Source organism: Corvus kubaryi, unplaced genomic scaffold (assembly GCF_017639235.1).
Source record: "Corvus kubaryi isolate FWS band 111438036 unplaced genomic scaffold, C.kubaryi_AGA036_p1.0 37172, whole genome shotgun sequence".
In the NCBI taxonomy this organism is placed as follows: Eukaryota; Metazoa; Chordata; class Aves; order Passeriformes; family Corvidae; genus Corvus; species Corvus kubaryi.
This window is the reverse complement of record NW_024581047.1, coordinates 1,429,815-1,444,707: the sequence shown is the minus strand read 5'-3', so window position 1 is coordinate 1,444,707 and position 14,893 is coordinate 1,429,815. Positions and strand designations below refer to the sequence as shown.

General features: G+C 39.5%; 1 protein-coding gene across 4 annotated transcripts in view; it reads right to left on the bottom strand.

Annotated features, from left to right (window-relative positions):
• The window catches only part of ACSBG1 (acyl-CoA synthetase bubblegum family member 1), a 40,074-nt gene that overhangs the window by 1,097 nt on the left and 24,084 nt on the right, over window positions 1-14,893 (bottom strand). For 2 of the 4 annotated variants that reach the window (XM_042021832.1, XM_042021829.1), the window contains 11 exons: window positions 14,432-14,649; window positions 13,712-13,800; window positions 12,820-12,940; window positions 10,923-11,003; window positions 8,346-8,495; window positions 5,916-6,092; window positions 5,248-5,429; window positions 4,400-4,633; window positions 3,614-3,831; window positions 1,722-1,861; window positions 477-723 (listed from right to left, as the gene is read on the bottom strand). In XM_042021832.1, coding sequence (XP_041877766.1) covers window positions 477-723; window positions 1,722-1,861; window positions 3,614-3,831; window positions 4,400-4,633; window positions 5,248-5,429; window positions 5,916-6,092; window positions 8,346-8,495; window positions 10,923-11,003; window positions 12,820-12,940; window positions 13,712-13,800; window positions 14,432-14,563 — 1,771 coding nt within the window. In that variant the 5' untranslated portion in view covers window positions 14,564-14,649. The remainder of the gene's footprint in view (window positions 1-476; window positions 724-1,721; window positions 1,862-3,613; window positions 3,832-4,399; window positions 4,634-5,247; window positions 5,430-5,915; window positions 6,093-8,345; window positions 8,496-10,922; window positions 11,004-12,819; window positions 12,941-13,711; window positions 13,801-14,431; window positions 14,650-14,893) is intronic. The other 2 variants (XM_042021830.1, XM_042021831.1) reach the window with 2 other exon arrangements.

The window sequence follows — 14,893 nt, the reverse complement described above, 5'->3', positions numbered from 1 at the left end:
CGTGGTATGTGAGGTTGCCTCCACATAAGCATGAGGACTTCAAAGTGAGCTGCACATAAGAGCGTGGTAACTGGCTAGTATTTTTTCATAAAATATGTTTTTGAAAGCTTTTAAACAATTCCCAGTTTATTCAAAGAGCCTGGTAATGTACTTTGTGCTCCATTACCAGGCTTTCACTCTCTTGCTGTGTCTGGGTTTTTTTTTAAAGAGAAACTTTCAGTATTATTACTGGAAGTTATTAATACTATAATGCACAAGGAATTAACCAAAATTGATTAATTACCCAAAGCAATCTGAAATTTATGAGCTCTACTTGCAAATGAGCACAGATTCATAAATGTGTGCACAGCTATAAGTCCAATTTTTGTATTCATTACCACACACTGCATAAGCATTTTTCCTTTCCCTGTACTGAATATTCTTAGATCAGCAGCCTCTTAACTTTGTGTACCTCAAGATAAATCAGTAAGTCTTACCTAGTTCTCCCCCAGAAATGGAAAAATCTCTCGGCAGGACTATCCATTTTTGAATGCAATGAACCCTGTTGGTAGCATTGCTGTTGACTCTGTTGATTCCCTCCTGGATGGCCCTGTAGATTGCCGGGTCTCTCGTAGCTACAATCTCGGACACTTTTGTGGCTTTACTGCCACTCCTCTGGCAGAAGTCTCTAGCTTGCTCTGTGAGAATGTCAGTGGGATCAGATGTATCTGGGTCCACCACACTCTAAAATATCAAATGAAGTGAATCATCAAACGCTCACTCCTAAAAGGCATTAACAAGTTCTCTGACCAGGCCCTCCCCCTTACAGGATAAATACGCAAACATTCTGTAAGCCTTAAAAAGCAGAAATACCTACAGATCATAAAGGGCTTTTCTTTCCACTTGGCTACCAAATGCAAATATTTTTGGCTTATATGCAGATGTCATGAACAGACTTAAAACGTGTGAATGAATTACGCAGTAGAGTCCATCTCTGACCTTGAATTTCTGCCATATTTTCCAAATGACTCCATTGTTACGGGGAAGCATTTAGCTCATCATTCAATGGAATTACTATGGTGTAACGTGAACAGCTTGAGATAGAAGTGTTCCTTAGACTTCTTAAATTAGTATTTCTATTCTACCTGAATATAAGGGAGTATCAGTCATAGAGACAAACAACTTAAAAACACCTGAAGTGGCATTCTCTTGGTGTGTACACAGAACTGAAGCGCAAATGTTTTAGGAAAACAGTGATTTCTCAATTGAAGCTTATACCACAGCAAGGCTATTAATTATTTTGTTCCACAGTCATCCTTCTTGTGTAATAAAAATAACAAATTGTAAAGAAATGTTTCTGTTAGAAAGTTTCTGGGTTTGCCCATAACAGAAACATTTATTGGTTTTGCTCATCTGTAAGCATGAAAGCTTTTGTTGTTCTGTTACAGAGACTTCTCAATATTCCAGCATTTCTTATATAAAAATTTGCATTTAAATAGAAAATACTTCTTATTGTATATGTAGGAGAAACAGCAGTAAATACATGGATGGTTAGCAGAGCAGGTAACCCTGAGTTTAGACCCAGCAGGATTTGGTCTGTAGTTGCTATACGTTTTTTCCCTCTGCTAACAAAACATCCTCCTATCTAATTTTAGGTCTTTTTACAAATGGTTCAAAATTATTCTTCTTTTTTTAGGTGCACGTGTATAACTTCACTGAAGGCGATATTAAAACTGGTTTACCTTTAGGGTCAGGAACATTGACAAAAACTTCTTTTTATCTCCAATCACCATAGCATTACTAACAATTGGGAGTTCTTTTTTAACAGCATCTTCGATTGGAATTGGAGGCACGTTTTCACCTCCAGCTGTAATAATCAAATCTAGGCAAAAAAAGAAAGGTAAATAAATTCCAAATAAATTCCAAAAATCGGGTTAATGTCTGGCTCAACCTGCTTTTCTTAGTCTGACATAAAAAATAAGAGATTTTTTTTCCAAGATAATCCTATTAATTATCTTCAAAATAAAAATGCTACTATTTTTCAAACGTACTCAAGTTCTCAGATCTCCTTCAGTATATCTGCTCCAGGTATTTTTTACATAATCCAGTGACAGGTTAACCTCAAGGGACTGTTACGTAACTGGAATTTTTCTGTGAGAGATCATCTCTTCCAAATTAGCAAAGGATTCACCCTGTATTCTATTGTTGCTATCTCACCAAAAAGCAAGTTCATTGTTAACATCATGAGTAAAACCAATTCTTAAATCTACCAAGAGGGGTCAGACAAAAATAAGTTAATACTGCAGGAAGCCTCCATAAAAGCAACATTTGTTCTGAAGTGTAATACATATATTCAATGAAATTATTACAAACTTGAGTATTCTCTAAGTAAATTCCAGTTCTTTGCTTTTGTTGCATTGGTGACTTCTCATTGTCCTTAAATAATTGTCTTTGCAGCATTTCAGAACATGCTTCAACAAATAACACAGACATACTTTCCTTGGTCTAACTTTCCCTTTCATTCCACCCTCCTTTTGCAATAGTCCTGTCTTTGTCTCAGATCCTCTACCAATCTCTCTGGCCCTTAGTTTTTCATTGTCCTTATTTGGACTTGAATTTAAAACTTCAATGATATTGGACATATGGTCATTTTATCCCAGATTGTCTACCTTTCCTGTAATTTAGGGTAATTCCTATTAGTTCAGCAATCAAGACAGATATAAGAGAAACACAAATGTTCAGATGGATTGAGACAAGGGGTTGTTACTGCTGTACTAAAGGAAAATGAATCAGACAAGAAAACAAGTTAAAAGCAAGACAGCTGCATTTGGTGCAGGCTATTAATAGTACCAACTTCAGTCCGGACTCCCAGCAGGACATGATGCCACCTGTGACAAATTCACTCCTCTGTGTTATCTCCCTAGTAATTCGTCTTACGTTCTAAGATATTTACTCAGTTCTTAAATCTTCCTCAGTTACATCTTGCCTGTGACCAATCCCACTGTCTGAATAACTATCATGAAAAAAGCCTCCAAGTAAACAAGTGACCAGTCTCAGTCTTGTGAGACTTTACCCAATGTCCTGTAATAACACCTAAGTTCACGGCTTTAGCTTTAGCTTTCCCTTCTGCTCTCAAGCTTCAGCTCTGGTCTCTGCAAACACTTCACCTAAGGCACCAGAGGAACCTACCTCTGACCTACAGCAACAATGTCTGTATAACAGAGGATGCCTCTCCTTACTGTCTAAACATTCTAAAGTGCAATTAAGACAATCTGACAAGATTCAGAGGGAGACTGGACAGCTTAATGGTATCATTCAAATCAAACAAGACACATTAAACCTGTGTTAGTAGTTTATACTGCTAATTGTAATTGATACTGAGTAACGGTCTGGGAGATAAAAGGCCTCATTGTAGAAACTGAATCATCTCCATCTATTGCAGACTAGAGGGAAACCTTCCCTGAACACAGAGCACGCTGTGGTTTTCTCATAGGAAAGTTTATTTTACCTTTCTGTTAAGGCAATACTGCTGGCATTAGAGGAAAGACACTTCATTTAGATGGACCACATCTGAGACATGACTGAATAGTGCTGAACATTTACCATAAACATACAGCAAGATTTTGCCTATTACCTTTAATTCTTCCAGTGACATAGAGAAAGCCATCCTTGTCTAGCTTTCCTAAATCTCCAGAATGCAGCCACCCCTCCTCATCAAAGGCTTCTTTTGTTCTGTCTTCCATATTTAAATAACCCATGAAAACAGTCCTTCCCCAGAAACAGATTTCTCCATTGCCTTCTGCATCTTTGTCCACCAGTTTCACTCTGCATCCAGGTGCTGGTTTACCACAGCTACCGGAGAAGAGCAGAAAAACCCCACAGGATCACAGAAACATCAAACATAGTACTGATAAGTTGGCCAACGTGCCAGATCCCTGAAACTGTCAAAGTATCCGTGACTGCAAATATCACTGTGCTGTAGCGGTCCCACAGCTATGGAATATTCGCTCACTAGGGCAGATTTGTCAGGGTGTCTGAGTACTTTCTGGCAGTCTGTCTTGCCCTGTGCTTGCTGCTTGTTTCCCCCCTGTATCTTCAGGCATAAAACTACTGTTGTCTTTGAGGTCTTGCATTCCTCCCCTGGGCCAGGGCTAGGGTATATGTCAGATGTAGTCACCGTGTTTGCCTAGAATGTCGTAGCTCAGTTTCAGTGCTCCTGGCATGGTGTGCTACGGAGTCAACGTGTTCAAATTCTGACCTGGAAATTATTCTGACTCCCAAAGTCACAACAGAGTGGCAGTGCACTCAGAGAAAATAAAATAAGTTGTAATATCTTTGCTGACCTTAGTAAATACTCTTTTCATAGATAAAATGGAACAGATCATATTAAAAAAATAGCAATAAAAAAGAGCAAAATTACCTGTGCTGCCTGTAAATATAAGGCCCAGACAGGCAATGTGGGCCTGTGGTCTCACTCATCCCATAGGCCTCATACAGGGTGATGTTCAGACCCAGGAAGAAATACAGTGTTTCTGTATTGAGAGGAGCAGCACCAGAAAAGTGCTTCTGACAGGAAGAAAACCCCAGTGCATTGCGTATTTTTGCAAGCACTAAGTAGTCTGCTAATCTTGTCCAGAGCTGCTTTAGATCACTGCTGAGTACAAAATACACAAGTAAGTCAGAGCAACCTAGGAAGTTTTCAAAACAAAATCAGGCACAGATTTTGCTTAGAGATGTATTTGTCATTTGGTTTTGGGTGTTGACAGAAGTTTGAACATAAGTAAGGTGATACATTCATCCTTTCTTCATTTATTCAGTTTCTTTCATTTCTCCAGCTTTCCTATCTCCAACTCTTGAGGTATCTGAATTCAACAAATAATAAAGAATCTATAAAAACATATTGCATACAACATGGCTCTTGTATTCCTGATTTTTTATCAGTTAAATGTGACTTTGAGAACTTACATCATTGAAATCTGAAATTTGCAAGATCTATCTGAGAAGCTGAATGATCAGACAAGCAAAGCAGTATCATGGAATGATCTTTTGGAATACCATTCTGCATAAGAAATTTTTACACTTCATTGTGAAATAAGTGACATCAATAATAATTGACAACTACCCCCTCCCCCTTGCACTATATTTGCTGTGTCGCCAAGCCAAACTTTACCCACTTATACAAAGAGTCTCACTGAGGCTTCACAGCTTATTACAGTAGCAAATTGCTACTTCCAGGTTGCTGGAAATCTCACTCATTGTACTACATACCTGCTTGAGCTGTTCAGGTTCGTCCCTAAGCTAAGAGACATAGCCCATGACAGCATTTTCTTCTTCATAAATCCTGACTGAGCAGAAGCATCCTTTAATTTCTCCATGATTTTCTCCCATACTCGGGGAACTCCCATGTGAGATGTTGGCTGCACTTCTTTCAGTGTGTTAATCAAGCTGCCCTGTAATAATCATAAAATAATTTCAACAAAAGGCACACAGCAGAGATAAAGAAGTTTGGTGAAGTAAAACCTGCATCTTTAGTGATGTAGAATATCACTAAATATGTAAGATACACAGAAGGGCTGCTAAGCCCACTTGAGTCAGCCATATGCACTAACATGTGTCAGGTCTGACACTTCAGGGGAGGTATGTACACAAGGAGGAAAAACACACATGGTTTAGTTCCTCCTGCATCCCTTTCCTCCAAAAACTGCTTATATTTTTTTTTGCCTTAAAAGAACCTTACAGATATGAATTATATATTTTAATTGGAATCTAGAGCACTGGATCACAAATATAATGAACTTTATTTTTCCATAACTCTTACAATAATGGACTCTCATTCTTCATCCTCTACAACTTTTCAAATATCATATTGTCTCATTGGGATGTTTTCTAAGAGAAAGAAGTGCAATCTTAATTAGATGTAATGCAAGACAAGGTACCTTTAGAGCATCTGGTTCAGCAAAGTAAACTTGCTCTCCCCATTTGATTCCAGTCCACAGGTCATAGATCTGTGCAGCTATGTGGCTGAGTGGGAGATAACTGACTATAGACTCCTGTTGGACCTCTGCAGGTTGCATATCTCCTGCTCTGCTGCAATGGGCTGATGTCCAAGTTATCTGTTTAAATAAATAATTAAATGCATTAGGTATGGTGGGGATTTTGGTTTGGGATTTTTTTCCTTTTTTCCTCTTGACACAAACTAAGGATCCTCTTGCTATGTTAATGAAACTGAAAAATCTGTGCTCACAGAAATTGCTGAAGACACTGCAATATTGGCAACACACCAGACTGTCAGTTCCCTGGGGACACTCTGCCAAAAGCCAGATGACCTTTGCAGCAATACAGAAGTGCAGGTAACATAAGTAAATAACAGCATTTGGGCTGCCTGACTGGGCTATGAATGCTAGCAGCTCCCCATGCCCTAGTGACACGCTGAGCTGGGCAGCCATGGGCTGGATGGACAAGCAACAAATTGATCTGTCCCTTCCTTTGCAACTCTCCTGCTCTGCACGCTTTCTATTAAACTGGCACCTTGCACCAGTGCTGTATCTACAAGTTGGAAAAAGAACAATAAATATTCAGTGATCAGTGAGCTCAAAGGACAATTTAGTATCAGCCACAAGCTCATTGCCTTGTACTGATCATCCCCTGGCTAAGCACTAAGGAGGAAGATATGAGCTGGAAGCCTCTGGGATATTCACTGCAGTGGTTCCCGATTGACACATACACACACCCCCTCATGAGAGGTAGCACATATATGAATAGTTTTGAAGTTGTGTTGCTTGACTTCTTAGTGAAGCTGGATGATGTTCCCCCTTCCTTCTTCCCATTTCCCACTTTATCTCAGAAGATGCAGTTCAAGGATGTTAAATATGCATAGCTTCATTATCAGAACACAGCATAGGGAAGACCCATAAATATATGTGATGGTGTGAGAGGTGATAGAAAAGATATATGTGCACAAAAATAAAAACCAAAACAAACAACACCTCCCAAAAAAACCCCAACCTACAAAAAGAAACAGCTCTTTCTCAGAGGAGTCTGTAATCTAAACTGGTAGTGCAGGATACAGAAATGAGAGTATTCAAGATGGCAGAGCACGGACACAAATCACATGTATTCCTGTTATCACACTATGTTCCTGCCAGCTCCTTTGTAATAAATTAGAAGGTGCAAGTGTAGGCTTGGTCTAAGGAAACAGAGATTCTCAAGAGAGGGTTTTAAGGAGCAGCGTGCTGCCAGGCCAGACCACCCCAAGTTTAGATGGCAGCATTGGACAAGTGGCTATGGGAGATGTACACAGTAGTAAGAATGGGATGTGTTTAAGATGTGTCTGTATTCATTGCTTGTACTCTAGGCCTCACAGCACACAGGCACACTCACAGCAGATCTGCCTGGGTCATATAGGACTGATTCAGCACTGGTTTTGCATATGAACAGTGGCAAACATCTTTGACTAAACAAGGCAGCAGCAGAGCTACAGGCATGGCATGCTTTCCACTGTTTGTCAACATAAAAATAGCCTGTTTGTGATCAGCAGCCAAGAATAGTTTGGCAGCTGGCATGGAAATGACACCAGACTTCTTTGAGATAGAAGGGCATAGATTTGAACATCAGATCAGTCTTTTTGTCTCCCAAGTTCATTATGTTCTGCTTTCAGGTACCACTGCACTAATTCCCTACATTTGGGTGAATTGCTGTTCACAGTGTGCATGTCTGCAATAATTTCTGCTTTATTTTAAGGGGTGAGGCCTCAACTTAGACCATCCCATTCACAGATTCTCTGTGTTTTCAGAAAGGCTCCCTACCACCTTCCACTCCTGCTCAGCCGCCAACCACATATCTTTCCTAGCAAACCTCTCGGGAAGTCCTTTTAGCAAACAACTTTGCTTTTCTCTATAACTGAAAATTTTCTGTTTGCAGCAATGCAGGTAGGGCTACTGTAAGTACCAGCACTGAGCACTGGAGCTGTATTATCCTCCAGGGACAGATGCAGAAAACTGCATACAAGTCCAGGAACAAAAACCACCACAGTAAATAACCCACACATCCACCCTCAATTTTAATAAAATCTGCAAAAGCAGTCCATTGGGCTGCTTTGATAGCAGCTCGCTGATGTGTATGATTTGTTCATAACGAACTGTTCAACTTTGTGAAGTGCTGTTTGAATGGAGTTTCATTCTTTACCTTGCTTGTACTTTACCACAAGCAGCTGACTGCACTTGGACATTGCTTTGCAGTACAGCATCCATGCTGTAAAAGCAAAAGCATTTCAGGGCTCTAGGATGTACCAGCCATTTCAAATCACAGGAATAAATACCCTGACACTTTGCTGTTTCTCTGCTACAGGAAGAACCTGAAGTACCTACATTGTCGTGACTCAGCATGGCTCCTTTTGGCTTCCCAGTTGTTCCGGAGGTGTATATCAGAACACAGCACTGATTTGGCTTTTGGGAGTTAATAATGTCATCCAAAGTAATGTCAGAGACGTCACCTCCCAGCTCCAGAAACTCTTCCATCTAGAGCACGGAACAGAAAATTCAGGATATCAAATGGCTTCTTACAAATTGACTCAGTACTGCATCTTTCCTGTCTCAAAAATGTTAGAACATTTCCGTGCCTTGTTCTGAACATGTATCCAAGGCAAGTTTCCCCAGACCTTGGCTATGTAAGAAATATGGTAAGTCTATCTTAGAGCTTAATGTGAGAATTGCAAACAGACTATCTAAAATTGTGCTGCCAAGAGTCTTTTCAGTGTCTAAGAAGGGAATAGTAATAGTAATATCCTCCAACGTGGATACTATGGGTAAGTCATGGAGGCTAAAATTCTGTTACCATCTCACACTTTAAGAATGATTTTGTGTCTGCTTAAAGGAATCTGGATGCATCATTTTTAAGAGTACACTTGTGACAGCCCATCTATAATTCATCGTACACTATATAAATATAAAGCAATTGGATGAATGCTCCTTTGCAAAAGCATCATTATCTAGATGTGTGAATGTTTGCCCAAAACATGTGCTATTTTATAGGGAACAGCATATGATGCTGGTCACAACTTTCATTCAAATTTGTCTCATTCTAGAGATAAAACTTTTATGACACCGGACTTTTGTGCCACATAAATTGGCCCAGAAGAATCCTGAACCTGATTCTCTGTATTATATTGTTGCTCCCAGATACTTCTGTTGCACACCCCTGATATGCCGCCAAGTGTACCATTGATTTCAATGCTAACTGGAAGAAAATTGATAACCAAACTGTCAGTTTCCCATTGCAATCATGTGATTTATACTGTGCTATAGAACTGTCTTGTTTAAATGCAAGGTGCAGCACCTTCATTTTTCAGTGATTTCTTGGGGCTGTATCTAGGACCATAAAGCACTAACGGGCATGATGAGAAAGACAGAGGTAAAAAAGGAGAGTCTCTGCTTGAGGGTAGTTCATTGCTTCTTTTAGACCTCTGGCATTGCCACTTGGCTACTAAGATTACAATAGTCAGCCTCTGGGCCACCTTAACTTCCTTTTCTTGGGTGGCAAGGCTGTCCTAAGGATTATTCATCAGTTTTACGCTTTCTTCCAACAAACCACACCTCTGAAAAGAAAGGCACTGCACAGCTCTGTAGCAAGTAGAGGATTTGTCACATTGTATCCCTTCCCACAGAATGTGGCTGCATCAATTTCACAAGCTCCGGGAAAGCCTGAGGTGTCAAGGATGTAGTTGTTTGTATGTCACTAAGCAGTCATTCCTGTTTTCCTGACCTTTACTGTATTCACACAGTGGAATGCATTGATCACTGAGAATCTGTTGCCCAGGCCTTGTTTACTGAACAGCACCTGCAACAGATGGTGTTGGCCTTCCAGCGACTGTGGAAGGTACAGAACAGTCACACCACACTCCTGACTTTGCATTTGCCTTCTGGAAACACACACTGCTCAGACAGCTCTGCCCCTGCAGCCGCTCATTACATGGCACAAATCCCTTTTATCAAACACCATGTGGGCTGGTGGTTTGCTCTACATCACACCTTACCAACAATCATTTCTGCCTTTGCTGATCTTATCTCTAATTTTTTCTTTACATGACAAACTGTGGCAACTGTCAGACGCTCAACAGCTACCCTGCTCCTTTGAGAAAATGTCCAACATGACACCTGAACACCGAACCAGTGTTTAAAAATATTGCAATTCTCAGACATTTAGATTACAGCAACTGCAGGTTGTTCAAGAATTAAATGCTAGCACTTAATCTTTTTAAATAGTAAGATCATCTTTGTATTAACGTTTTTATTGTACAAGATGCAAGGCATGCTCTATACCAATATGTACAGTATCAGAACAGTAATGGTTTATTATTAAGTTATATGCATGATATGAAAAAAAACCACCGAAAACCTTTTTCTTATCAGATTATCAAAATTGCAAGTATTTTAAAATATTTCTATGCTGTTCACTCCTCCTTCATTATATTTTTATATACTGAATACATTATACTTCTCTTCAATATATTTTTTCCGCAGTTGAAGTTTTTCAGCCTAAAATCTGATAATCTGTAGTCCAGTTAAAATACTGGATTTAAAAAAAAGTTACCGAATTCACGGGCATCAGGGGACAACTTTTATTTTTAACTATTTGAGAGTACACATTCCCACCTAAAACCTACAGGTGTTTTAATAACCCAGTCAAGTTAGAGATCAGGAAGACACAAGACAAACAGTTAAGCAAGGTAGCTCTTTTTTTAAATGTGAAGAATCAAAGGTAAATTAAAAAAAAAAAATCTGATGAAACTTTTAAACATGTTTGCTGGAACACAGCAATGCCTTCTAAATGGTAGATACTCACAGTAGAAATTTATCAAATAAATAATACCCCACGTATTAACTGGTAATACAAGGGCATAACTCCATGTATTATTTGGTTATGCCTCTGTTCTAGTATTCACTCACCGTGTACATATTTGGATGCTTCTCTGCAATGGAGTCCTTATATAGCACCACAGCCTTCAAGTGTGGCAAACGATTCCAGATCTGTTGGATTTTTTAAAGCAAAATTATGATTTATTACTCATACCTTGTGTGGGCTTTTATCCATTCAAATGCTGCCAAAACTGTAATGGCTTGACAGGCACAAAAATCCTCCCATTTCCCTCCACCCCCAAATATTTTCCCCTAAACTCATCACCACCTAGCTCAACTAGAGGAGGTGGGAAGAAGGAGGGAACTACACAATCTACACAGACTGCTCTAGGAAATCTGGTTTCAGTCAAAAGTTTAAAAAAAATGAAAAATACACCAGAAATGGCTCCTCAGCATCCTTTCTCATAATGCACAAAAGGGCACATCAAGGAACAGTGCAGGTCAAGCTAGAAGCTGACCCTGGCTGTGATTACCAATAGAGATAAAGTCCCTCAGCAAAAACTGCCATTCAAGTGCTAAAAAAAGCTCTACTTCCTTAAGGAAAAAAGAACAGGAAGCTGTATGCACATTGTAAGGATAAATAAAAATATAAAGCTGCAGGCTTACAGGCAGACAGCAGTGGCTGCTGCTTTCAGCAACTCTTTGTGTGCTTTGCATGGCCTGCAGAAAGCATTGATTTCACTGAATACTGGGGGACCCGGTGCCTCACAGACGCCTTTCAATTGATCACATTTTGAACTGAATTTTGCCAATACAAAAGCAGTGGCTTGATGGTAGCCACTATGTACATATTATTAGAAGGACAGCAATTGAAATGTTATGTTATTATTTCAGTCTTGGGTCCCAGAAAAAAAAGTTTCAAAAAATCCTCTGCTGGATAAACCAGTGCTGGCCAGAGCTCTCTTTTTCTACATAGTTGAGTATGAACCAAACCCCTCGAGTTCCTCCATTTGGATTCTTCTCTCCATGTTCACAACAGCATAGCCTGCTATTGTGTCAATGACCCTGTAAGAAGGCTTGTCTGATTGTGTGTTTTTATAGAATACTTAAAAAAACCCCCTCTTCCTCCGTATTGCATGTAAAACAAAACTACAGAATACAAAGTAATTAATGAACAGCTTATATGAAATATATTTGAAAAAAACCACTGCGTATTTTCTCTCTGGCAGGTACATGGTTTTGGCAGAAAACTCCATCATGGAGGCCCCTCTTGCTTCAGCAAAGAGTGCTATTTGGTGCAAGTTTGGTGAGGCCACAGGTGTCCCTCGATATCTGACAGACAGACAAGCCCTTCCCAAGGAGCTGCCTGTGCCCCTCTCCCAAGTCATCTTTCCATCTAATTGGTCTTTCCATCTGGCACTATTGCTGAAAGGCAGTCCCAGCTGCCCAAGAGTTTTGTCAAAATTGTGGCTGCTCACTTCAGGAGGCTCCTCCTTTCTCACTAAGGTCTATCTGACGTTAACAATCATGCTATCAAAGTGCAGTAAACTCAAGAGCCTTAATGGCTGATATTACACGCAGGAAAAGATAATACCTTGGAAAGAGGAAATTCTGAACACTGACATCCTTAATATTTTAATAGCAGACCTTTCCAAACCTGCATCAGCATAATCTCTTCCATTCAAGTGGACTGTGCTTTTCCAAACAGAATCATGTGGTGACAGTAAAAACATGGGATTAAAATGTGGGGTTTTTTCAGGTAAGCCTGCAGCGAACCATCCAGTGAGCTCTCTGCTGGAGCCACAGACACTGTAGGTCAGAGCCACCCACAAGCTTTAACACCAGATACCAGATTTCTGAGTAACAACACACACCTCACAAAGAAAGTTTTTGTGATACAGGGAGTGTACATGGTATTTGGGACCAATACAGCATTGAGAAATGAAAAAATTGTGGCTTTTCAGTAACCATTCAGCCACCTCATTACCTGCATTATCTTGTCCAGCTGTTTTTGATTTTCCACGACCATGATATCAGTCTTGCTGTCATGAGCAATGTAGTGACAGGCCTCTGGAGAATTGGTTGTATATATTCCTGTGACAATTCCTCTGCATCAGAAAATTTATATATATAAGAACATATATTTACATACATACACACACATACACATGCACGTAGTATCAAAAGAGAATAATAATCAAAGATCAGATGAAATCTGAAGGGGTATGAAGATGTGGAAACAAACAGCAGGACAGCTCTAATGTTTGTTTCACATATTCAGATATACACGAATCTCTGATTTATGCACATTGCAAAAACTAATCTTTGAACTATTCATCAAAAGATGCTGTAGGCTAGGACACAGCGTTTTAACCCACTTAAGGCTACACAGGAGTTAGCTCAGGAAGTGGTAAAAAAATCCCCACTTAGGTCCTTTTTTTGTTCAAGCTGTACACAGATACTAATTTGGATTTCATTGGTACAAAACAGCTTAAGAACTAAAATCCAAATTAACAGGTATCAGAACAGAAGAAATCAGGGTAGCTAGTATTCATATGTTACTTCATCTGCTCACTGTAGACAAGTATCATTAATATAAAACTGTGATTCTCATCTGTTTCCCACATCCTCCATGGATCAGATCCTGAACAACAGCCTCTCTGTAACTGTCACGGTTAAGCCCATAGCAAACAGGATCCATTTATAAATGCCTGGACTATTTGGGATATGAGACTCCAGAAGGTTGCTGAATATGTTAATCAGTAGCAACACAACTTCCAAGATATGACACATAATACTGATCTGCTACATTTCCAGACCTAGCAAAACAGAAATCCCCAAATCCCCTTTGAAAATTAACCCCCCCCAAAATGTCTTACCCAGCAAAAACAGCTCCAACAGCTGAGATGAACCATTCTGGAGAATTAAATCCAAGGATTGCTACACTATGGAATCGCTCAAGACCAAGCTTAAAAATAATATACATAAGGTTATATAATACAGGCACACTGGAGAGAAACATACACACAAATATAAACCATGGAAACCTTTGATTTATTATTACAGTATTGACAAGGCATGTGAAGGCACATTTTGGTATCCATAACAAACATGGTATTTATCAGCAATTAACAGGATGTGAATTTTCTACTACCTTCTCCTGTCTGGTTGAACTCTGCTGTCCAGAAAGGCCTAAAACCCAGAATATTTCATATGAATAAGAGCCTAATGAGTACTAATATCACCCTATGTTTAGAATGTTTTAAAGATTGTCTTTATCTCACCAAATTCATGATAGTAGTTTTCCCCTATTTTTCTCAAGGCCTCAAGCTGAGCTCTGCACCTATGTCCCACCGAGAAAGTGGAACACAGCAGCTCCTCACTTGCAGTCAAGGTTCCCTGAGAGCAGTGTTACCTCTGACCAAAACTCACTTTCATCACTATCATTTCAATAAAGAACATGACTACTGATCTTCAAGTAATGCAAAAAGCCTCTTACATTGTGGGTTTTGAGGTTGGGGTTTTTTTGTTTATTTGTTTTTTGGGTTTTTGAAGGAGACAAAAGGATTCAAGGAATTGGTTTTGTTTCCTGTACCTACCTTCAAGAAGCTCTTGGCCGCTTTCCTAGAGAGGGAATAATATTCTGAAAAAGTTATTTTCTCCCATTTTCCATTCTTTTTGCTGGCCAAAGCATTAAGGGATCCATATTTTTCCAGGCTCTCCTTGAACATCTGATGAACTGTTACGGGAGTCTGCGGACATGAGTTATCTATTCTCAGTCTGACTCTGCCATCAGCAAACGAAGTCCACAGGGACTCTGGAAGGTAAAGCACCGTTGTCAAGGTAATCTATAATTGAAAATTACCGGACTGCATACCAGACAACAAGAGGATTGAATAAAGACCACAGGACTAAGCACAACTCTGGCACTTCCCAGCTCTTGAGAGAAGGGCTTTCCAATTTTATATTATCAAATAGACCATGTAGAAAGACAAATCTTTATTTCCTATTCTTTGTTCTGCATAAAAGTGCCATACAGAATTATGCTGATGATTCTGTGT